The 23,868-nt window shown below is 43.0% G+C and overlaps 1 protein-coding gene across 1 annotated transcript in view; it reads left to right on the plus strand.

Annotated features, from left to right (window-relative positions):
* DPP6 (dipeptidyl peptidase like 6) overlaps positions 1–23,868 on the plus strand; it is a 1,747,714-nt gene that overhangs the window by 1,643,608 nt on the left and 80,238 nt on the right. Inside the window, exon 17 of the mRNA XM_029588457.1 lies at positions 5,773–5,820. Within this exon, the coding sequence (XP_029444317.1) occupies positions 5,773–5,820 (48 nt within the window). The remainder of the gene's footprint in view (positions 1–5,772; positions 5,821–23,868) is intronic.

Below are 23,868 nucleotides of genomic sequence, written 5' to 3' on the forward strand. Positions count from 1 at the left end.
GATACGGGGCTGTACAGACTGTACATCATACCCCTATATTATAATTACAGCGAAATGATTACCCATGAAAAAAAAGGGGCGGGGGACGAAACTGAGCAGGCAGCCACATCATCCGATGCAGTTGCGGGCGCACTGCACACTATCACCCCCATAGTGCCAATGAAATAGGTGTAGATATTTCCGGCACTACTGCTGGCCCCTCGTTTAACTAAACTCTGCCCAAACTCCTCCTCTTTCCCTCATTTAAATTTTAGCATCGCAAGGCAGTAATCGTGTGCATTAGGGCATTATCGCGGCCCATTGTGATTTGAAAAATGACCCTATAAGATTCTGCCATCAAATGCAGCTTATTATATATAGGACAAAAAAATGATAAAAACCCATCTGATGGAAAATAAAAGTTATATATCCATGAAAAAGCTACAAGTGCCAGTTGTTCTCCATTATGTGGAATTTTCGCGTGATCTTTGCAGACTTATGCTGGTGGGTAATTGAGCAAGCAGAAAATTCTGATGTCAGACTGAATTTTCATTAACCATTCTAGATATGCACTCTAAATTCAATTACTCCACAAGGTCTAAATGCTGCTATTGAATGGGATTCACTAATTTAGAATCATGGTAGAGACTGATGATGTCATAGACCAACATTTTTTGATTAGTAATAGTCACTTTGGGAAATCAGGCTAGGTACTGGTGTTGTCAGATTTAGATAATTTTTTCATTTGGCCCAGATTTGTGTTTTTTATTTTTTAGTTTCTCAGGCAACTTCCCAACCCCCTACACTAACCTCCCTTCCCCTAACCTAGCCCCCCCTCCCCCCCCCCGCCCCCGCACACACACGCACACACAAAACGTTATTTTACCTTTTGTGCCTGCCTCGGGGCAGGCGCAGGTTGTGCGCACCGGCACCCTGCCAGCACTCGATCCCCTGGCACAGACGGCAAATGGCTGCTATGCTGGGGGCCTCGAGCCCTGCCCCCCGGACTGCCCCTCCCCGCCCCCTCCCGCTCCTTTCTCGAAGCCCTGGGACTTTGCGCATGGCCAGGCCTTTGAAAATAGGCCCAGGGCGCGTAAGCCTTTTAAAATCTGGCTCTAAATGTGATTCCACTTTTGTCTGCAGTTTCTGGATGGAGGCTCTGGAGCAAGTGCTTGGGGAGGGTTAGGAATGAACTGATGGAGGGTGTGATTGAACTGGTGAAGGTCTGGTTCAACTGGCGGAAGTCCCAGCAAACTGGTGCTTAGAAATAAGCACCTGAGTAATTATTTTCATAAGCGAGAAACATGCATACCTCAGCCAACTTTATAAAATACCTTCATGTAGAAACAGGACTGTTGTGTGCACGTTACAATTATTTACTGTGTAAAATATGTGCCCATACTTTTAGAAAACAGGTTCATAAACTATGCATGTCCCCTCATTAAAAAAACAAATATATGCGTACTGAAACACACTGCTGTGCCCACCCGCTGCATCCCCTTATCTGTGTATGTGTTGACTTATGCAGATTATTAAAACTACCTAATTTATATTCTATAAACCTTTGTTTTCCTTAATTTTTACCTCCCTCCCACTCATAGTTCTTTGCTTTTTCCTATTTCTATTTGATTTCTGTCCTTTTCTTCTCCTCTCATCTCCTTATATCCTTCCTGTCTGAATTTTTTCTCTTCTCCTCCAGACCTCTGCCTTTCTGCCCCATTTCTCCCTATCTGGCTAACTTATTACCTGCTTTTCCCTCTCTTACCCTTCTTTTTCATGCTGACTCTCTTCTCTGGTAGCTTTCTCATTTGCTTTTTTTCTTTCCCTTTTTTCTTTTTTTCTTTACGATTGCCTTTTATTACCTACTTATTTTTATAAGTATTTCTTTTTCTTTTCTTTCATCTCTGCGGGGATGGACGGATTGATGAGGAAGAAGATCGGGAGAGGCAACGTAATGACATTAGAGTAAAGAAAGGGGATTGAAATTGAATGAGGAGAACAATGAAGGATGGGTTTAAGGAAAGGCATCAGGGAACAGAAAAAGTGGATGGAGAGGTGGAGGGGAGATTAGAAACCGATAGAGTAAAAGAAGAGATGGTTAGAGAAGAGACATGGTGGTTCAGGGATACTGCCAGCAAAGCGTGTGTGAAGCATGTGAAATATAGGGGGTAACGTTGAAACAGCCCGCGTTAAGAAAGTCAAGAAACATGCACCAGTTTTCAGTGTGAACTTAAACATATTTGTTGGCTAGGAAAATTATCCCACACACAAATGCAGCTGATGATTTGAGCACAGGAAATCTTCGGGAAGATCTGTGCACACAACAGCGCATACGCCCAAACCTCCACCCCCAGGAGCGACACACACACACACGCGCACGCACACACACAAACACGCACACACACAAACACACACACATGCACGCACACACACACACACACATGCACGCACACACACAAACACACACACACACGCCTCTTTATCCATGCAATAGTGAGCCACATGCATGGCTAAAGCACGGATATGTCTTTGAACAATATCCTCACAGCGAGCAGGGAGAAGAAAGACCATGAGGAGAGAAATGTGTTAGAGGTTGAAGGTGGCGAGAAAATTAAATAAAGCAGAATGTGGTACAAGTAACTAAGATACACAAATATCTAGATAGATAGATAGATAGTATTAGATAGATATACATGCACACATTCACAATTTTTTCAGTATCTGTCTAGTATTGAAAAGAAAATATTGTAGTTAAGAGCCACGGGGCATGTATTTTAATTAGAATCTGGAATTCATTAACAATTCCCATGAGCTTTTGTTTATTAGAATGATAATATCACCTCTGTATCTAAACTTTAGGTAGCACATATGAATTATTCATGGATTAGCAAATAAAGAGATCTGGAATCTGCAGACAGATATGGCACTTGCCAATTATCTCACCTCTGCAGAACCCCCCTCCCCCCTCTCTCTCACCTCTGCAGAGCCTCCCCCTCTCTCTCTCACCTCTGCAGAGCCCCCCCCTCTCTCTCTCACCTTTGAAGAGCCCCCTCTCTCTCGCCTCTGCAGATCCCCCCTCTCTCTCTCACCTCTGCAGAGTGCCCCCCTCTCTCTCACCTCTGCAGAGCCCCCCCTCTCTCTCTCTCACACACCTCTGCAGAGCCTCCCACTCTCTCTCACCTCTGCAGAGCCCCCCCTCTCTCTCTCACCTCTGCAGAGCCCCCTCTCTCTCACCTCTGCAGAGCCCCCCTCTCTCTCACCTCTGCAGAGCCCCCCCTCTCTCACCTCTGCAGAACCCCCCTCTCTCTCTCTCTCACCTCTGCAGAGCCCCCCCCCCCCCCCTCAGTTCTCACTGCTTGCAGCTGCTCTCTTCAGTCCCTCTTCAGTGTTTCAGAGATTGGCTACTGGCTCTAGAGATGATTTGAATTCCCATTGTTTCCTCACAGAGTGAGTTTAGCCGCAGCTATGAAATTATCTGCTGTGTAAAGCCTTGGAGAAAGTAGAAGAGAAGAATAAAAAAAAATCAATGGTCTGTGATTTCATTGAGAGAATAGGTGTTTGTTATGATGTCATTTACTGTGTGGGGTTTATCCCTTCGTATATCGCTTACTATGAATATCTTGTAGTCGTGTTCAGTAACTTAAAAAAAGATATTCAAAGCACTTTTTAAGGAGAGGATAATTTTCAAAGGCAATAATACTGCTTGGGTAGAATGACAATTTTGACAACTACCTTAGGGATTGCCAATTGGCTCCAGATTTTCAGGACAGGTTGATCCAGTCCTGGTTTTACCCCATTGCATGTAGGGACTTGTTCTTATTTCCCTATTGCAGTCCCTAAGAAAAGCAAGACTGTAGCTGCCTGCATGCAGGGAGTAAAATCAGAACTGGATCAACCTGCCCTGAAAATCTGGAGCCAGCTGGCAACCCTGAACTGCCTCCTCCCAAATGCAGTTAAAAGTAGACACGCTGCTTCAAAACAAGCACGCTTTCAGTCGCTTGTGGGAGAGGCATCCCCAGGTGAGCTATTCCTGGATGCATGGTTGGACCATATTGTGAAATCACGTGCTTGGACTGTGTGTTGTTTTGGGTTTTTTTTTCAAATCTATGCTTATTATTTTCCAGAGAAATTTTGCCCACACAAAAAGCAGGAACATAACACCACAGGCCTTTTATACTCCTGGCAACTTTCAAGGGAAAAGCATGTATGCACTTGCCCTTAGGTAGGACTTTGCACCTAATCAGGTTCTTTGTAAATTGCTTCCTTTACGGTAGGGCACAATTTTGCTTATTCATTTATTATACTGCAGAAATAATTAGGATGCCCCAGTTGTTTAATCCAAGAATAACTATCCCCAACCCATATAATAAATATTGAGCTTCTGGCAAAGTAAAAATCTATATTAAAGCTATTAATTTGTTTTGTTTATTTGAGCCAGTTTACTTGCTGTATAATTTTACAATTAAGTGATACGGATTAGTTTAATACGGTGCAATATTTGTCAGATTATTGGTAATTTATGAGTAATTATGCAAGTTATCTATAAGCGAAGTAAAATCATATTAAACTATAAACCGAAATGACAGAAACAAACTATACGCTAATATGGCCTTACTGTTTCAACACACCCTTACATTAATTAGGCATTCCCTTCCAGATAACAGATTATATTTAATCTTACTAGTTTACAAAAAAAAAATCATTAACGATGATAGTAGTTTATAAAACTGATACTAATTATTTAGACAGTAATAAGCACATCAATAGAATAATGTCTATCGATAGAACTTTGCAAAGATATTCAGGATGACGTCTGTCTCAGCCTGGTCTCTGCCATTTTTAGAACATTTGCACAAAAACACCATATTCTAGTATTAGGCCTGTAAGCAACATTTTCCAGCATGGCACATATTTCCACTATCCAGTCACTACAAATAGAAGAAAAGCAGCAGGAGAAAGAGGAGGAACAATGAACGTGGAATATTTCAAGGATTCTCACATAGCAGGCATTAAGTAACGTATGCGCTTGGCCTCATGATATTATTACAAATGAATGCAGTATAATGGTTTTTGCCTTTTTAAAAATTCAGACTGTAGGACTGGGTTGATGGCCCAGTGGTAGGGCTGTCCTCTGCCATGCAGGAGACGCAGATTTGGTTCGTGGACCTGGCTCCTGATCCTTGCGGATGCTGAGGAGGCAAAGGTTCGCGTTCCTAGGAAGGGAAGACCTCCATGGACACTTTCACTCACTGGTCCAGGATCTCACTTGTGCTGAATCTAAAGGGAGCTATGGATCATATCACTCAGTCCAAGGATCGTGATGGGGATGGCTGGGCTGGATGAGAGTGTGAATAAAGTGGAGAAAAAACATTGCTGCTGCTTACTACATCGAACTCTTACTTTGCATTTATGGGCTTGTCTCTGTCAACCTGGATGTTAAGTGGGTTTTGTTCATAATTATTGTGATTTAAGCCATAGCAGTTTAAATCGCAGGGCAGAAAATTCAAACCCAAGTCATTTATGACCTGGGGTTTTCTCAAAATTTCATGCATTCTTCCTTCTATTGAAAAACATTCATATAGGAGTGCATTAGGAAATGGATTTCTCTGTATAGGTGCAAATATAACCGAGTACAGTTTTCGAGTTCAGTACTGTATTTGATGCATTCCTATTAAAATCAATTATGAATTGCTAAGTCACGTTCTTTGTGAAACATACTTTTCTCTATCCAAAACCAATTAAGTCAGAAGATATTGTTTAATTTTCATATCTTTTTTTTTTTTCCTTCTTAAGGTCCACGAGTTCCTATCGTGACTGTTCACAACACAAGTGACAGACAAAGTAAGTACTTTAATTGTTCCTTTCTCTTTCTTTATCACTTTCAGTCTTTGGGGGTTTTTTTTCAGTTATTCTGTGCTGTTGTATTTTTTTTAATATTGTTCCTTTCTTCACAACTGGACTAACCCATTACAGTTAATATATGTGCCACCTCTGGTGTTTGCATGTCTCTCTTTGAACTTAGCTAGATGAAACATGGTATGAAGGCCTAGAAGGCAGTAATCTGAGAACTGACCACTCAGCATCAGAGATGAGGTGATGCACCCCGTGTCCCCTGGCCTTTTGCTCTTTCATTATATTGCAGGTTGATTGCAGCATGATCAGTAGTTATTAAGGGAACAAACAAACAATCACCTCTGGACTGCAAGTTGCTACATTTATTTCCACTTTCTGCCTATCTATGCAATAGAGCATCGCTATTAATCTTTGTAATCTTAGGAAGAACCCTAGCTAAAAAGAATACTGAAAATACTGAGAATACGTTTTCACTGGACAATTCAGGATTATGTGATTCGTGATAGAAATATACTTTGTAGAAATTATTTTAAGCAAACTTCAGTGTATGACCTGCTCAGACATGTTTGTGAATTAACTGCAGGATTTTTACAAATCCATATCTACCTTATGAATAGATAGATAGAGATTTTTTTTTTTTAAAGGTGGCACATACCATCATGTCACTGCTTGATTTGCCAGAGAGTAAATGGGACGGCAAACAAAACCAGCTGGTTGCAGTGACAGCCATCTGATGGTCCATCTGCTCATCCACACAGAGTTAAACATGTTTGCAGGAGGCATGTCTTAGTATAGCATTCATCTATGCCTTCTCCACCTGTTCCACTCCGCTTTCGCTGTAGACCATAACAAGGAACATCTGTAGTGGTGTCAATTAACGGTCCTTGATTTTGCTCTGCGTTTTGTCACTGCAACAGAGATGGAAAATTCTTAGATTCTTAGCTTGCTATAGTCCTTTACACTTTCTATCTGAAAGGATAATGTTGAAAATCAGGCATATTCAGTCAATATACATAGGAGCTGTTTAAATTTTTTGAGGCAAACGTTTTGAGATGTCAAGAAAGAGAAATATTATTAAAATAACTTCAGCATGTGCATTTGAGCATCTGCAAAATAAGATGACAAGTACACTAAACAAAAAGTTTAGATGGCTTGTAATGGGGGGAGAGGAGAGGGGAGAAGTCTTGGGCTTCCAGCTCAGTTGGGAATGGGACTGAAATCTGTCACCAGGAGCCTTCATTTGCAACAAACTGAGGACTTTCTCCCCCTATTTCATATCCCCTCCCAACTTACTTAGCCCGGTCATCGAAGCAACAGTTCTTGGCTAGAGATCATGCACCAGGGCTCCTCCCAGAACCCTGCAATTTTGGGCACTCTTTCCGGCCAGCAGGTGCCGCCATTGCAGAATGACCACAATCTCTCCAACCCTGGCTGCCTTGAAGAATGGAGCACCCAAACCGGGAACTGAACCCAGATCCTCCAGGTTGTTCGCAGATGGCTTGTACTGTTGATGAGTTGCTAAAGCATTTATTTAATTTCATTTGTTGGACACCCAACCAGCATAGCACTCTAATCATGTAAATCGAGGCTCAGGATATTTATTTCATTTACAAATTTAGGATATCAAATCTAATATTTCTAGACATTGAGAACATGTTGTGGGTCATTAATCAGTGATGACATGCCTATCTCTTCTAACCTAGTTTCCTAAGATATGTAATCTAGTCCTATGCAAATGTTTTCTGTTTTTCATTTAGAAATCTGAGTATTTAGGAGGTATATACTGAAATGTCAGGGTATGTTAATACAGGCATCACATAAAATATATCTACTGGATATAAACAACTGAGCTGCAGGGATGTAAGAAAAGTGAGATGCAAAGAAACAAAATAGGATCATTTAAAAAACAATTTGCCTTTTTATTTTATGCTTTACAGTAAAAAATGCTCAACAGACAGCAATGGATAAAACAATTTCGTTCATAACTTAAATATAAAAACAAAATGACTAAACATTTACAGATATATAATCAGTGTAAAAATGTATTAATCAAAAAGATATAAATAAGGCAATAGTTACATCTAAAATCAGCAAAAATATTAAAATCATCCAGGCTGACCACATAGCAGTTTTAATAAATTATTTTCATGGTAAACCACACAAGACTAAGAGGGTCATTCATCAAATCTCATTAGGGCCTTATCACAGGTGTTAGGGCCATAATGCCCACGATAACATATCGCGAGATGCGCATGCAAATTTTAAAATTGTTCCCAAATGGGAGGAATTTGGGTGGAGTAAATTAAAATGAGGGGTGCTTACATTGCAGGCCACACATAACAGCGGGTTCTAATGCCAGAAATAACTTCCTGGCGTTATGCTGCGCGATGGGGTTTGCCCTAAAGATCACAACTCCCGTTTCAAGAGAAAGAGAGAGAGATTCTGGGGCCATGCATATTAGTCAACTTTTTATACCACTGTAGGGGAGGCAACTATAACTCGAGGTGAGGTTTTGGTGGTAGCCTAGGTTTTGGGGGGCACTTTTACATGCACAGTCAGAGGTATGAACAGCACAGTACACATCAGTGAAGATTTGATGTGATTTGGAGTGAAGAAAGGTACACAAAGATGAGATTTGCACATTATACTCGACCTAGCTTGATAGCAGCTAGGTAGAGAGTGCATTAAACTAGGTTGAGAGTACATTGTACAAATCTCATCTTTGTGTCCATTTCCTCACTCCAAATCACATCAAATTTTTACTGATGTGTACTGTGCTGTTCATACCTCTGACTGTGTATGTAAAACCTAGACCACTACCAAAACCTCACCTCAAGTTACTAGTTGCCCCTGCTACAGTCCTACAGTGGTATAAATAGTTTACTTACATGCAAGCCTTATAAAGTCAGTCAGTCTCTCTCTCTCTCTCTCTCTCTCTCTCTCTCTCTCTCTCTCTCTCTCTCTCTCTCTCTCTCTCTCTCTCTCTCTCTCTCTCTCTCTCTCTCTCTCTCTCTCTCTCTCTCTCTCTCTCTCTCTCTCTCACTCACTCACATCTAAATTTATCCTTTCTTGCATTGGGTGAGGAGTATTTAAGCTGCAGTTTCATTGGTAATATCAAAGGAAATAAATAAGCATGGTATTAGTGCCTAATGTTACCATTGCTGCATGTATATATAGTGGAAAGAATAGTATAAGATTTAATAATGGAGAAAAATTAAGGCATAAAAGACTGTTTAAAAATTGTGATGATCAGTTTTGAAAGAGCAAGAGTTCTGCTCAAAGTGTTTCATTTCTGTAATTTGGAAAGAAAACGTTTGCATAGAAAAAATCATTTCAGGCTTCTTGCACATTTTTTTTTTTGCCCTTCTTCTGCTTGATTCTTAAATCTGACTCATAGAGTCTAATTCAAACAGAACTGATCCCCTTTCTGTGCCTACAGAAACAAACCCTCAGGGATATTCAGAAGTATTCTGTACAAGTACAGGAATAAAGAAGCCTACTTTGGTACGACAGTGCTTCTCAAATTATTTCTGTGGGTTTCCATTTCCTAAGAATAAAGTACGTGTGGAGACAGAAATGGCAGTTTTAGGAAAAGCTTGAGGTTTCCACCTGATCTGAGGACCCAGTGTAATAAGGTTGGTGATAAAACTGCTGAAATTCAGTACACGGTTTAACCCATGCGGAAAATTTTATAGTCTCAATACAATAAGCAAATGGGATGCTAAAGCTTTGGGAGTTCAAAAAGCATGCAAACTGAGTTCAAATGTCTTTTGCATAGACTGAGTGCATATTTTAATTTGGAAGGGAGGAAGAAGTTTACAGGGAGCGAGAGAGATCAGGCGCTGCCGGAAAAGAAAACAGGGAACAGAGGAAAAGCTGCCTTCCCCTCCCTTTTATGCACAGAAAATATGTTGTGTGTGCATAACATATGATATATGCACACACAAAATGTTTTCAGCACATAAATCATGACTACAGTCCCGACAGCAGAGCTCCATCTCCTGCTCATTGGCTAACATTAACCCTGAAAACTTTACTCCACATCTGACTAGGTAGGAGCTAATTTTCTAGCACTAAGAAAATGTGAGTTAAGCCAGTACACCTTTCTACATTGAAGTATAATAGCTAATGCCCTAGTTATTTATTTAAAAATATTTTTATACTGCCTATCTACAACACTAAATGGTTTTACAATAAAACATTCATAGAAAGCATCAATTTAAGACATATAAGTATGGCATGTTAGGAGTAAAAAGATGCTGAACAATGTGGAGATATAATAAGGCATTTCTATCCATGTCCAGAAGCACATGCAAATAATGTATTAATGTATTGATGTAATCTTTCACACATACATACACACACACACACACACACACACACACATACACACAAACACACATCCCTTACATATAGCTCTTTTGGATTTCCGCACCCCTGGTGCATTGAATTGCAGCTGCCAAATCTTCAACCACTCTTCAAGTTTTCTTAAATCACTTTTCATTCTCTGTCCTCCTTTGATCTGCATCAGAGTGTGATGAAAGAGAAGTGATTTAAGAAAATTGAAGAAAGGTTGAAGATTTGGCAGCTGTGATTCAATGCCAAGAAGTGCAAAGTAATGCACCTGGGGTGCAGAAATCCAAAAAGTTGAGACATAGGGAGGTCTTCTCCTTAGCTAGCCCCCTTCCCCACATCTTGGGCCTTTGGATGCTAGGGGCCAGTAGGAGTCCAGTGCAGTGACAGTACATGGGAAGTCTGAGAACAGGCTGGATCAGGCAAGGTAATGAACAGTCTGGGTTAGGCGAAGCTGTAGCCAGTAGGGATGTGCAGAAGGGATGGATTCATCCGATTCAGTATTCGTATTCGTCAGGACCCAAATCCGTTGCATCCATTTTTGGGGGAACCCAGTTTGTCCATTAGTTACATACGGTATTCGTTTCCCATTAAAGTTGAAAAAACCCCCATCCTAACCCTTTAAATTTAATTAACTACAACCCCCCACCCTCTTGACCCCCCACCCCCACCCCAAGACTTGTCAAAAGTCCCTGGTGGTCCAGCGGGGGTCCTGGAGCGATCTCCTGCACTCAGGCCATTGGCTGCCGATATTCAAAATGGCGCCCATAGCCTTTGACCTTACTATGTCACAGGGGCTACCGGTGCCATTGGTCGGCCCCTGTCACATGTTAGGAGCACAAGATGGCACCATTTTGAATACTGGAAGACGACGGCCCGAATGCAGGAGATCGCTCCAGGACCCCCACTGGACCACCAGGGACTTTTGGCACGTCTTGGGGGGGGGGGGGTCAGGAGGGTGGGGGTTTTATTTGTTAATGGTACATTGCATTTGTGGGGGTTCGCCATATGTTTCGGGAACCCACGAATGCAATGAATAGGGACCTATACGTTGCAGATTGCGCATTCGTTCACAATGAATGCACATCCCTAGTAGGGATGTGAATCGTTTTTCGACGATTAAAATTATCGTCCGATAATTTTAATATCGTCTTAAACCGTTATGGAACACAATACAATAGAGATTCTAACGATTTATCGTTATAAATCGTTAGAATCGTGAGCCGGCACACTAAAACCCCCTAAAACCCACCCCCGACCCTTTAAATTAAATCCCCCCCCCCCCCGAACCCCCCCCCCCCCAATGACTTAAATAACCTGGGTGTCCAGCGGCGGTCTGGAACGGCAGCGGTCCGGAACGGGCTCCTGCTATTGAATCTTGTTGTCTTCAGCCGGCGCCATTTTCCAAAATGGCGCCGAAAAATGGCGGCGGCCATAGGCCAACACGATTCCACGGCAGGAGGTCCTTCCGGACCCCCGCTGGACTTTTGGCAAGTCTTGTGGGGGTCAGGAGGCCCCCCCCAAGCTGGCCAAAAGTTCCTGGAGGTCCAGCGGGGGTCAGGGAGCGATTTCCCGCCGCGAATCGTTTTCCGTACGGAAAATGGCGCCAGCAGGAGATCGACTGCAGGAGGTCGTTCAGCGAGGGTTCCGGCGCCTCGCTGAACGACCTCCTGCAGTCGATCTCCTGCCGGCGCCATTTTCCGTACGGAAAATGGCGCCGGCCATAAGTGTATGGCCGGCGCCATTTTCTGTACGGAAAACGATTCGCGGCGGGAAATCGCTCCCTGACCCCCGCTGGACCTCCAGGAACTTTTGGCCAGCTTGGGGGGGCCTCCTGACCCCCACAAGACTTGCCAAAAGTCCAGCGGGGGTCCGGAAGGACCTCCTGCCGTGGAATCGTGTTGGTCTATGGCCGCCGCCATTTTTCGGCGCCATTTTGGAAAATGGCGCCGGCTGAAGACAACAAGATTCAATAGCAGGAGCCCGTTCCGGACCGCCGCTGGACACCCAGGTTATTTAAGTCATTTGGGGGGGTGGGTTCGGGAGGGTGGGAGATTTAATTTAAAGGGTCGGGGGTGGGTTTTAGGGGGTTTTAATGTGCCGGCTCACGATTTTACGATTTTTCACGATATTTTACCCCCCCAAACGGCAACAATACGATTCCCTCCCCCTCCCAGCCGAAATCGATCGTTAAGACGATCGAGGACACGATTCACATCTCTAATCCCTAGTAGGCAGGCTGGACCAGCAAGGCTGTGGACAGGCTGGATATGGTGAAGCTGTAGACAGGCCAGACCAGGCAAGGCTGCAGACAGGCTGCATGTGGCAAAGCTGTAGACAGGAAAGGCTGTGAACAGGCTAGATGTGACAAAACCTTAGGCAGTTCTGGAGCAAGGCTTGGGTCTAGGAGCAAGCACATGACAAGGACTGGAACAGGACACAACAACAGCAGACAAGGACAAGGCAGGACCAAGACAGGACAGGAATGGAACAAGACTAGACAGAACAAGGTCTGAGCAAGGCAATACAGAACAAATATGCTCAAAGTCAGCTAGGCAAATGGCTCATAGGCCACTGGACAACAGAATAAGGCCAGACAGACCACAAGACAGACAAGGCAAGGAGCAGAAGGCTCGAAGGCCATAAGGCAAAGAAGAAGAAGACCAGATGGCCAAAAAGCAAGGCAAGGCAAAGCAAGGAGTGAGAAGACCGGATGTCCACAAGTCAAGGCAAGGAGCTGAAAGCCAGATGGCCTCAAGGTAAGGCTAAGAGCAGAAGGCCAGATGTCCACAAGGCAAGGCAAGGCTAGGAGCAGAAGGTCCGAAGGCTGCAAGGCAAGACTAGAGGAAAAATAGTGAGAAAGACAGAGGCCAGGACAATGAACCAAAGGTAACTCCATGAACCAACAAGGTGGCTATGGCAGGACTGGCAGAAACCAGGGTGTGCCAAGAACAGAGAGAAGAAGCTTGGCCAGCCTGGAGACTAGGCTCGTTGATGGCCCCTGGTGGAGGGGTGGCTGCAAGACAGGTTGAATCACGAAACCAGGAACGAGATGGTGAGGACAGTTCTGAACAGGGCTCACTGGAGATCTCTGCTGGTAAGGAGGCATCATAGTTGGGGTACAGTGAGGTTCCATAGCAGCTGAAATCGTAACACTATCATTTAAAACAGCCACAGTACCAGAAAATTGGAGGGTTGCCAATGTGATGTCAGTTTTTAAATAGGGCTCCAAGTGTGATCCGGTAAAACCGTGAGCCTGATGTTGATGCCAGGCAAAATGGTCAAAGCTATTCTTAAAAACAAAATTACTGATTACATAAATCAATATGGTTTAATGGGAAAAGGTCAACATGGGTTTTATAAAGGAAAGTTTTGCCTTACCAGTTTACTAAATGTTTTTCAGAGTGTAAATAAATATGTGGTTAAAGGTGAGCCAGTTGATAAAGTGTATTTGAATTTTCAGAAGGTATTTGACAAAGTGCCTCATGAGAGACATGTCAGGAAATTGGGAGATCATGGGATGGGAGGCAGGGTCCTATTGTGGATTGGTAATTGGAGAAAAAGTCAGAAAACAGAGAGTAGGACTAAATGGTCAGTTTTCCAAATGGAGAAAGGTCATTAATGGAGTGCCCGAGGGGTCTATATTGGAACCTGTGCTATTTAGCATATTCATAAATGATCTGGAGAAAGGGAGGTGACCAAATTTGCAGATGACTCTAAAATGGCAGCGGATTGTGAAGAACTGCAGAAGGACCTTGGAGTCCTTGTGGACAACACCTTGAAATATTTGGCTCGCTGAGCGGTGGCAGTCAGAGAGTCATATAGAATGTTAGGAATTATTGGAAAAGGAATAGAGAATAGAACTGAGAATATCATAATGCCTTTGAATAGATCCATAGTGCAACCGCACCCTGAGTATTGGTGCAGTTCTGGTCACCCCATGTAAAAAAAAAAACAAACAAAAAACAATGGGGACATAGAAAAGGTAGAAAGAAGAGCAACAAAAATGATAAAGGGGATGGAAAAGCTCCCTTATATAGAAAGGCTAAACAAATTAAGGCTCTTTAGCTTGGAAAAGAGATGACTGAGGGGGGATAACGATTCCAATTATAAAATCAAGAGTTGGGTGAAATAAATAAATAAATAGGGAACAGTTCTTTATCCTTTCAGCCAACACTAGGAGTAGGGGACACCTATGAAACTAGCAACCAACAGATTTAAAACAAATCGTAGGAAGTGTTTTTTCATTCAGCACACAATCAAGCTATGGAATCTATTGCTGGAGGATGTGGTCAAGGCAACTAACATAGTGGGATTTAAAGGAGGCTTGGCCAAGTTCCTGAAGGAAAAATTCATAAACAGTTATTACTCAGGTAGACTTGGGAAAGCCAGCGCTTATCCCCGGGAGTATGATAAAGAAACAGATCAACTATTGGGGATCTGATGGGTACCTGTGACCTGGACTGGCCATTGTCAGAGACAGAATACTGGGCTCAATGGACCTTGATCTCACCCAGCATGGCATTTCTTATGTTCCTATGTTCTAAATAGGCTGTGGAGAGAAGAAGCAATTTGCATCTGTCAGAGTTTTGCTCATAGACTAATATTAGTGCCAGAAACATTAGTCCATTTCTGACCAGGAATAACATTTCCAGCGTTAAGAAGAGTTAAGACAGTGCACCTCTCTGTACTGGGGTATAATAGTTAATACCTTCATTAGCATGGGATTTTCATGCAAGGGCACCAAGCAATGTGCACAGTTTTATTAGTAATGACTATACACCAGTAGGGCCATAAAAGGATTTATATATCTTGGCCAAGTCTAACTCCAAACTATCTCACATACAGCCCGATCCAGTAAAGTCCGTGGGAGAGCGGACTAATGCCCGCTCTCCCGGCGCGCGCACCGGCCCCTCGCCGGTGCGCGCGATCCAGTATTTAAATTAGGTGACGCGGTGCAAACGAGGAAAAGGAGGCGCTAGGGACACTAGCGTGTCCCTAGCGCCTCCTTTTGGCCTGGAGCGGCGGCTGTCAGCGGGTTTGACAGCCGACGCTCAATTTTGCCGGCGTCGGTTCTCGAGCCCGCTGACAGCCACGGGCTCGGAAACCGGACGCCGGCAAAATTGAGCGTCCGGTTTTCGGCCCGACAGCCGCGGGCCGAATTCAAATTTTTTTTTTTTTTTTTTTTTACTTTTTTATACTTTTGGGGACCTCCGACTTAATATCTCTATGATATTAAGTCGGGAATACCTAATAGGGCCATCAACATGCATTTGCATGTTGAGGGCGCTATTAGGTGCCGCGGGTGGGCCGCGTGTTTTCCTCCCCTTACTGAATAAGGGGTAAGGGAAAACACGCGTCCAGAGCAGGGTGACAGTGCGCTCCGACGGAGCACACTTTACTGGATCGACCTGATAGTCTCTTTGATCCCAGGGCCAGGTTCTTTTACTGATGGGGAAAAGGAATCTCTCCTCCAAGACTCTGGATATCAGGGGTGACACTGTAGCTTCTACCTTCTTGTTCTCCTCCTCTGATAGATATGGGTGCCAGTAACCACATTGGCGACACTGGTTGAGTGTCCAAAAATAAACTTTACAGTAGAAGTTCTGTCCTGAATAAATGTCATGGTTCACATCAGTTCTTATCACCACAGATGGCATGTACAGTTCTCAGTTTTTTCACTATCTGTGCGAGGGTCTCTCTCTTGACCAGGGCAAGGGAAAACACCCTCCAGGACTTGGATAATTAAGGTTCCCAAGTGGGCAGGGGTATTCCTGTTTGGACAGACAACCTCGCCTCCAAAACTGGTAAGAAAAATTGTAAAACAGTCTTTGCACAGAGTCCACAATTACCTCTTTCCAAGGTGAAGACTTTTGATGGGGGTCCTCAAAATTATACATCTGCAGCAGGTCTCTTTCTCTCTCTCTCTCTCTCTCTCTCTCTCTCTCTCTCTCTGGACCACTTGATGGAAAGAGGATCCAGACAGGAATACCACAGCTTTCTCAGTGTTCCTCCTTCACGGAAGGAAAGGGGCAGCAAAACTCTTCCTTGCATTTTTTTTAACCTAAAAGTCTTTTCCCAAACTGAGTCCACAAACCACCAGAAGGTCCTTGCAGCACATAACTGCCACACCTCTGTTCTCCAGAAGGTGCAAAGGGGCAGGTCTTCCCTTTCCAGGGTCTTCCTAGGAGAGATTTCCCCCAATCTCTCTCCAGGCAGCACCCAGATTCTTCACAAGGCCTCTTACAAAGAAAAATTCCGAAAGGCCCAAAACAACCTGGAATGCTAACCCTATCAGCCAGTAAGTGGACTGGAAGGGCACCAGGCTGCAGTGCCTGAGCCCCCAAAAGTAAGCCTAAAAATCCAAAATAGGTAAAAGCTCCTGTACCTAGACCAGTGGTTCTCAACCTTTTTTCTGTCGGGACACACCTGACAGATGGTTCTCACATGCGTGACACACTGACCCATGATCGTCACGGGGCTAGATGTAAAAGTACAGTTTGCATCCACGGGAACCCCCCTGACCCACAATAGTGGATGTAAAGCAGAATTATGACATTCCCCATACAACTCACCCTACAAAAAAGATATTCTGGTTCTGGTGTCATCTCAGTAACAGCAACTCAAACTCCTTCTACTTCCAGGCTCAATAGCCCTACTTATGAAAAGACAGCAGTTTACCACCAATGCATGTCCTCTTGAGAAAACACAACAAATAAGACTGATACAAACGCTTACATGCTAGTAAAATATCTCATCCCGGTAACAGACACAGAACCGACCTAACATACTCCCAGGATCTGTAGTAATGCACATAAACTAATCCGCACACAGTTACACCTGTATTATGGAATACACTCAAACAGGAGCAACCCTATCTATGAAAAGGCAACACTATAAATATTAAATCAGGCCCTAAAAGCCAATACACCTCTTATTAGGAAAACAGAACTAGCAAGCAGCTATAGATCCCCACACAGAAATAATTGTAAAACTATACTAATAAGCAGAATAAATGTTTCTAAACAGCTATGAACAGAATAACATCCAACAATTAAAAACTCATAAAAACTATTAAAAATTCTCCAAACACCAATAAAATATTTCAAAAAAAGCAGACACATCACATAATATTAAATAATTAAAATGGCAGTCAATCAAGAAAAATAAACTTAAAAGGCCACCTTTACTTACGCCCTCCAGCAGCTCTCCTACTCCTCTTCCATGCATGCCGTAGCACACAGCAGAAGCAGCAGTAGAGGCTAAGCTCTATACTCATGGTCCTCTTCCTTAATGCCCATGTCTCTCACACACACACACCGTACCAGTCATGCCCCCATGACCAGTTTCTGTCTCTCACACACCAATCATCTCCCAAGCATTCTTTGACACACACACCATTCACCTTCCTGAACAGTTTCTCTCATGCCATACACACACACAGGCTTCCCACTCCTGAGTTCTACTTACATATACTGGCTTCTCACTCTCATAATCACTTTCTCTGTCTCACACACACTCACCAGTCTCTCACTTCCATGCTTGTTCTCTCCACATGCACAGGCTTCTCATTCCCATAATCACTTTCTTTCTCTCACACACACACACACACACACACACAAACACGCACCAGTCACCTGATCTCTCTCATGCATACACACACACAGGCTTCCCACTCCCATTTTCTCTTTCAGATATACAGACTTCTCACTCCCATGCTGTGTCTCACACACACCCAGGTTTCTCACTCTTCACATGCACAGGTTTGTCATTCCCATAATCACTTTCTTTCTCACACACACACACACACACACACACCAGTCACCTGATCTCTCTCATGCATACACACACAGGCTTCCCACTTCCATGTTCTGTCTTACATATACAGGCTTCTCCCTCACATGCTGTGTCTCACACACACCCAGGTTTCTCACTCCCATGCTCACTCTCTTCACATGCACAGGCTTCTCATTCCCATAATCACTTTCTCTCTGTTACACACACATACATACACACACACACACCAGTCTCTCTCTCATTTCCATGCTCGCTCTCCACTGCACAGGCTTCTCATTCCCTGAATCACATTCTTTCTCTCATATTCACACACACCAGTCTCTTTCTCTCATACACACCGTCACCTTACCAACCAGTCTCTCGCTCTCATGCATGCACACACACACATGCACACACACACAGACTTCCCACTCCAATGCTCTCTCAAATAATCAGGCTTCTCACTCCCATGCTTTCTTTCACACACATCCAACCCCCCCCCCCCCCCCCAACAGCAGGCTTCTTACACCCATGCTTTCTCACATACCCAGATTTCTCACTTCAATGCTTTTTCTCTCTCTCACACACACACATCAGTCACCTCCATGACTAATGTCTCACACTCTCACATACACATAGGTCATCTCCTTGAGCAGTCACTTTCATTGTCTCTCACATATACACATACATCAGCTCTCTGACCAGTTTCTCTCACTCATACACATGCTCTCAATCACACGCAGGCTGGCTGCTTCTTTCTCTCACTCACTTCCTCTTCCCCGCCCCTCCCAGAGCACAAATGGTAACTGCAGCAGCCTCCTCCTCCAGCCCCTGCAAGCCAAGAAAGAAGAATCCCATCGGCCACGGGAGGCTCATGCTGCTGTCTCCTTTCCCGATTACTGTCTGCTTCAATTGCTCGGGGGCCGATGCTGCAGCCGCCGCTGCTACTTTATCACGCGGCACTGCTCTTTCTCCTTCCCGCGCACCGCGTATCACTTCCTGTTCCGGGTCACGGGGGGGGGGGGGGGGGGGGCAGGCGCAGGAAGAAGAAAAGCCCAGCCACAAGTGCCACAGCTTGTTTTAGCACTGCTGCCATTCCCACTGGGCTTGAACGTGTTCATAGCCCGGCGGCAACGGTAGCAGGGAAGAAAGAGCAGCGGGAGAGACCGGGAACACGCGACACACCAGCCGGTGCTTGGCGACACACTAGTGTGTCGCAACACACCGGTTGAGAACCGCTGACCTAGACTATACAGCCCCACTCTCTCTGGGAGAGAGCTTCTTTTATAACCACAAGGGGAATGGACATCCTAGCATCCTCAAAAGGAGGGCTGCACTGAAAGGTACCTTCCGTAAATTACTAACCCGTCTGTCCTAGCTCAAGGAGTTAACTTGGGCCTTACTGTTAATGAACCCAAGGGGTCATTACATATATACTATTTTTTTGTGCAAAACTCTTTGCTCTATTAGGATTAAAGTTTGCACACATATCTGCAAATAATATTGTGCATTCTGCTGAGCATACTTGTTACATCGGGCCCTAAAATGATTTCTAATTCCAATGCGAATGCATAAGATTTCCCAAATCTGTTAGCTAGAGTAGAAGAGTAGCCTAGAAGCCTAGAAAAGCAGGTTGAAAACTAGGGAAGCTAGGGTTTATATCCCACTGACTCTCCTTGTTACCTTTGGAAAAACCACCCTCCACTGCCTTGTCACTTAAAGGTGAATTTTAAAATCATGCTGAGCGGATTGCAAGCACACTAAACAATAATCATCATCATACAATCTAAACAAACCAACATCTAGCAATACTAAAACCCTTCCAACACATGTTTCCAAATCACTGCACATTGCCAAAGGCTTTGCTAAAAAGAGCAGTTTTAAGCATTTTCCTATACAATTTTATATCCTGCATATGCCTCAGTTCTACGGACAATTCATTCCACATTTTGGCTCCAATAATGGATAGAGCACGATTTCTTGTTTCCTGCAGCCTATTACTGGCACCTGCAAAACATGTTGGCATTGCAAGTGTAAATTTCTAGATGGACTGTACAATTTAAGCATATTTCTTAAATAAATAGGTCTATCGGACTGCAAGGCTTTGAACACCATTTTCAGAACTTTAAATTTTAATCTCTGAGGAATGGGCAACCAGTATAAATGTTTAAATTGGGGGTAATGTGTTGTAATGGAGCTGTTTTGACTACCAAATGTGCTACCGAATTTTGCAACAATTGAAGGACTCGCAGGTGCTTTTACAGTAGTCTATTGACTGTATAATAAAAGCTTGAACTATGGTTCTAGGATCAGATGAATCCATAAACTGTTGTAAATGCTGAAGCATTCTCAACTTAAAGTAATATTTGGATAACACTCCTTGTAATTGTGGAACAAACTTTAGGGAACTATCAAAACAAAGTCTCCGTGAACATAATCAGATCTCCATTTATTAATATCATATCCAAAACTACTGGTCTAGGTCACCTTGAAATCCATAATGCCTTGGTTTTAGAAAAATTCAATACCATGGCATTAGTGTCTATCCACTATTTACTGCAGTTAAACACACTGATATCCATAAAATAGCAGAAGACACATCACTCAGAACTACAAAGTACATCTGCATATCATCAGCTAAGATTTAAAAAATATATTAAAAGAATCTAATAAACCATACAAAGAAAGAAGAAAAATGTTAAATAAAATAGGAGATACAATTGAACCCTATGGTACACCCACTGCCAAATTCAACCATTCTGATCTTGAAGACCCCACTTTAAGTTGTTGCTGACAGAACTTCAGGAAAGATTCAAACCAAGTTAAAACTTGCCCCCCTATCCCTTTTTCTCTAATTTTACCATCCCAGGTAAACCAGATAAGCGGCCATTTTATAACATGCATGCACGTATGCCATAAAATAGCCCTGGTGCATGTATGTGTGCACCCAATTTTGCAAATGGGCATGCACAGCCGCATCAAAGTCGGGTTTCATGCTCGCAGTTGGGTGACTTTTATAACAGGTGCGCATCCACACTATGACCAGTTTCACCAGTTCGTCTACCAGTTTGCCCTGTATACAGCTAGGTCCTCCTACCCCCCCCCCCCCCCCGGTTCGTTAGCCTGCATATCTCCCCCCTGCCCCCCCCCGTTGACCCAGATCCCCCTTACAGATGCTGGTATCTTTTGTTAACTTGCACTTCCTCAAATGCACTAGCCCTGGGTGCATGCCCAGGCATTTTAAGTATTTCCACATACTTCTTTTGGCTCCGCCCTGGAACATGCATGCATCACCCTCACCATGCCCAAACCATGGCCCTTTTTGCAGTGATATATTTGTGCATCAGCATACATGTGCACATGTGGACGCCTTTTAAAATCAGGTGGATGCGCGCATGTTCTATATGTGCATGTATCTGTTAATTTTGGCGTGCGCCAGACTTATAAAATTTACCTTAAAATAGGAGAAAAACCTTTAGTAAATAGGTCCCATAGATTATAATCCCTCTGTGTCTGAATATAACTTGCCTTGGGCTACCAATGGAAAATTACAAGTAAAATAAAAGAAAGTATAGGAAAGATTGTGGGAAAGAAAGAACTATGAGGCATATCTGGTGAAAATGCCTCATCTTGTTTCCTTTTTGAAAGAGTTTACAAAAATCCATGTTAATAATGGGAGTAGCCATTAGGTGGGACCTAGATATATTTCTGTTTGGTTTTCCTTTAAGTAATGTGATTAGTGCTAAAAAATAAACTTATCAACCATCTACTGGTGGTCTAGAGATGCACTATAGCTGCTAATTGGGAAAAAAAAGGTTCCTGGTAAATCTCAGTAGTAATTGGAGCAGGCATGACATTGTTCAGCTGCCTTTCATTAACCACATGTAACAGAAAAATGATTCAAGACTGCAGCCGTCTGTTAGATACCTAACAATGAAATCTAATTAGGGCCCTCAAACCCTGATTAACCTATCATAACCCTCGGTAGGTGCCATTAGATCCCCACCATTCCTGCTGGTCGCCCAAGGCCCACATCTATTACACGGTGCCTTTCCATATCGCACTGTCCCAGAGAAAGGCCCAACTGGGCAGGCTGCCACACAGTAAGACTTCCAAACTCCCTTTCCATGGTCAGTAAGCCGGATGGCCCAATCCAGTGGGAGCACTGAGAGGAGAGGATCACCTTGCTGGTGGCTGAAAGGAGTCAGTAAGTTTTTGCTTGGGAAATTTTCTTTTTTAAAAGTATTCGGGTGAAGTTAATTAGTTGGGAATATTATTTAGTGTGTTTGTGCTTTTAATAGTCAGTAAGGCAGCGAATAAACAGAAGTTATGCCGTTTGTATTTTTAAATAGTCAATCAGTAAGGCAGCTAATAAGCAGTAGTTAGTGTGTTTATTTTTAAATTGTCTGTAAGGCAGCTAATAAGCAGAAGTTAGAGTGTTTGTAAATTAAAACAAAAAAATAAACAAAAAAAAAGTAGCCAGAAGCTAGAAATAAGCTAGGAGCAGTGTATACCTAAGTAAAATGATTGAAAACTTCAGTTCAGTTACTCACATTGGAAAGGTGTTAATGTAGTGTGATTTGGTTTGATTAAGTACCAACATTTGTTAATCAACTGAAGTTAAATGTAAGACATTGATAAGACAGGCTAAGAGAGAATTTGAAAAGAAGTTGGCCATAGAGGCAAAAACTCACAGTAAAAACTTTATAAAATATATCCGAAACAGAAAGCCTGTGAGGGAGTCAGCTGGACTGTTAGATGATCGAGGGGTTAAAGGGGCACTTATGGAAAGGCCATCATGGAAAGATTAAATGATTTCTTTGCTTCGGTGTTTACTGAAGAGGATATTGGGAAGATACCCATATCGAAGATGGTTTTCATGGGTAATGATTTAGATGGACTGAACCAAATCATAGTAAACCTAGAAGATGTGGTAGGCCTGATTGACAAACTGAAGAGTAGTAAATCACCTGGACTGGATGGTATACACCCCAGGGTTCTGAAGGAACTAAAAAATGAAATTTCAGACCTATTAGTAAAAATGTGTAACCTATCATTAAAATCATCCATTGTACCTGAAGACTGGAGGGTGGCTAATGTAACCCCAATATTTAAAAAGGGCTCCATGGGCAATCTGGGAAACTACAGACCGGTTAGCCTGACTTCAGTGCCAGGAAAAATAGTGGAAAATGTTCTAAATATCAAAATCACAGAACATATAAAAAGACATGGTTTAATGGAACAAAGTCAGCATGGCTTTACCCAGGGCAAGTCTTTACCCAAGGCAAGGCAAGGCCTTTACCCAAGACAAGGCAATTTTTTCCCAAGGCAAGGCCTTTTCCTAAACAGCCCTCTCCTACACTACCCTCTCAATAAAGTATACTTGCGCCTCTTCAAAGCATACTTATGCCCCTCCTCTTAAACATAACCTTGAGTCTGGACACATTCTAGCTGTCCATCCCGGCCTGTACATAAGTTAATTTCCCCCCTCCCTTCCCTTCCTTCCCCTATATATAATACTTACAATTAATATCTATCTTATTACCCTCCTCATCTACCCTCCTCCTCCCCCTAAGTCCCTACTATTTGTACAGTCTCTACCTTCTTATATTTGTAAAACATAATTCTTATACCTTTTGTTTTATATGACTAAGTTAATCGTTTTCATATGTTATCAAATGTTTTCCTATGTTCTTTAAATGCATTCAAATGTTCTTTTATGCATTCCATGTAACGGTTGTGCCTTTTCCCCTGGCCTTCTGCTTGTTCCTTGTGAACCGGTACGATGTGCAAACAGCTATCGGTATATAAAAAAAATGTTAAATAAATAAATAAGTCTTGCCTCAAAAATCTCCTTCACTTTTTTGTAGGAGTTAATAAACATGTAGATGTAGTATATTTGGATTT

Source organism: Rhinatrema bivittatum, chromosome 2 (assembly GCF_901001135.1).
Source record: "Rhinatrema bivittatum chromosome 2, aRhiBiv1.1, whole genome shotgun sequence".
In the NCBI taxonomy this organism is placed as follows: Eukaryota; Metazoa; Chordata; class Amphibia; order Gymnophiona; family Rhinatrematidae; genus Rhinatrema; species Rhinatrema bivittatum.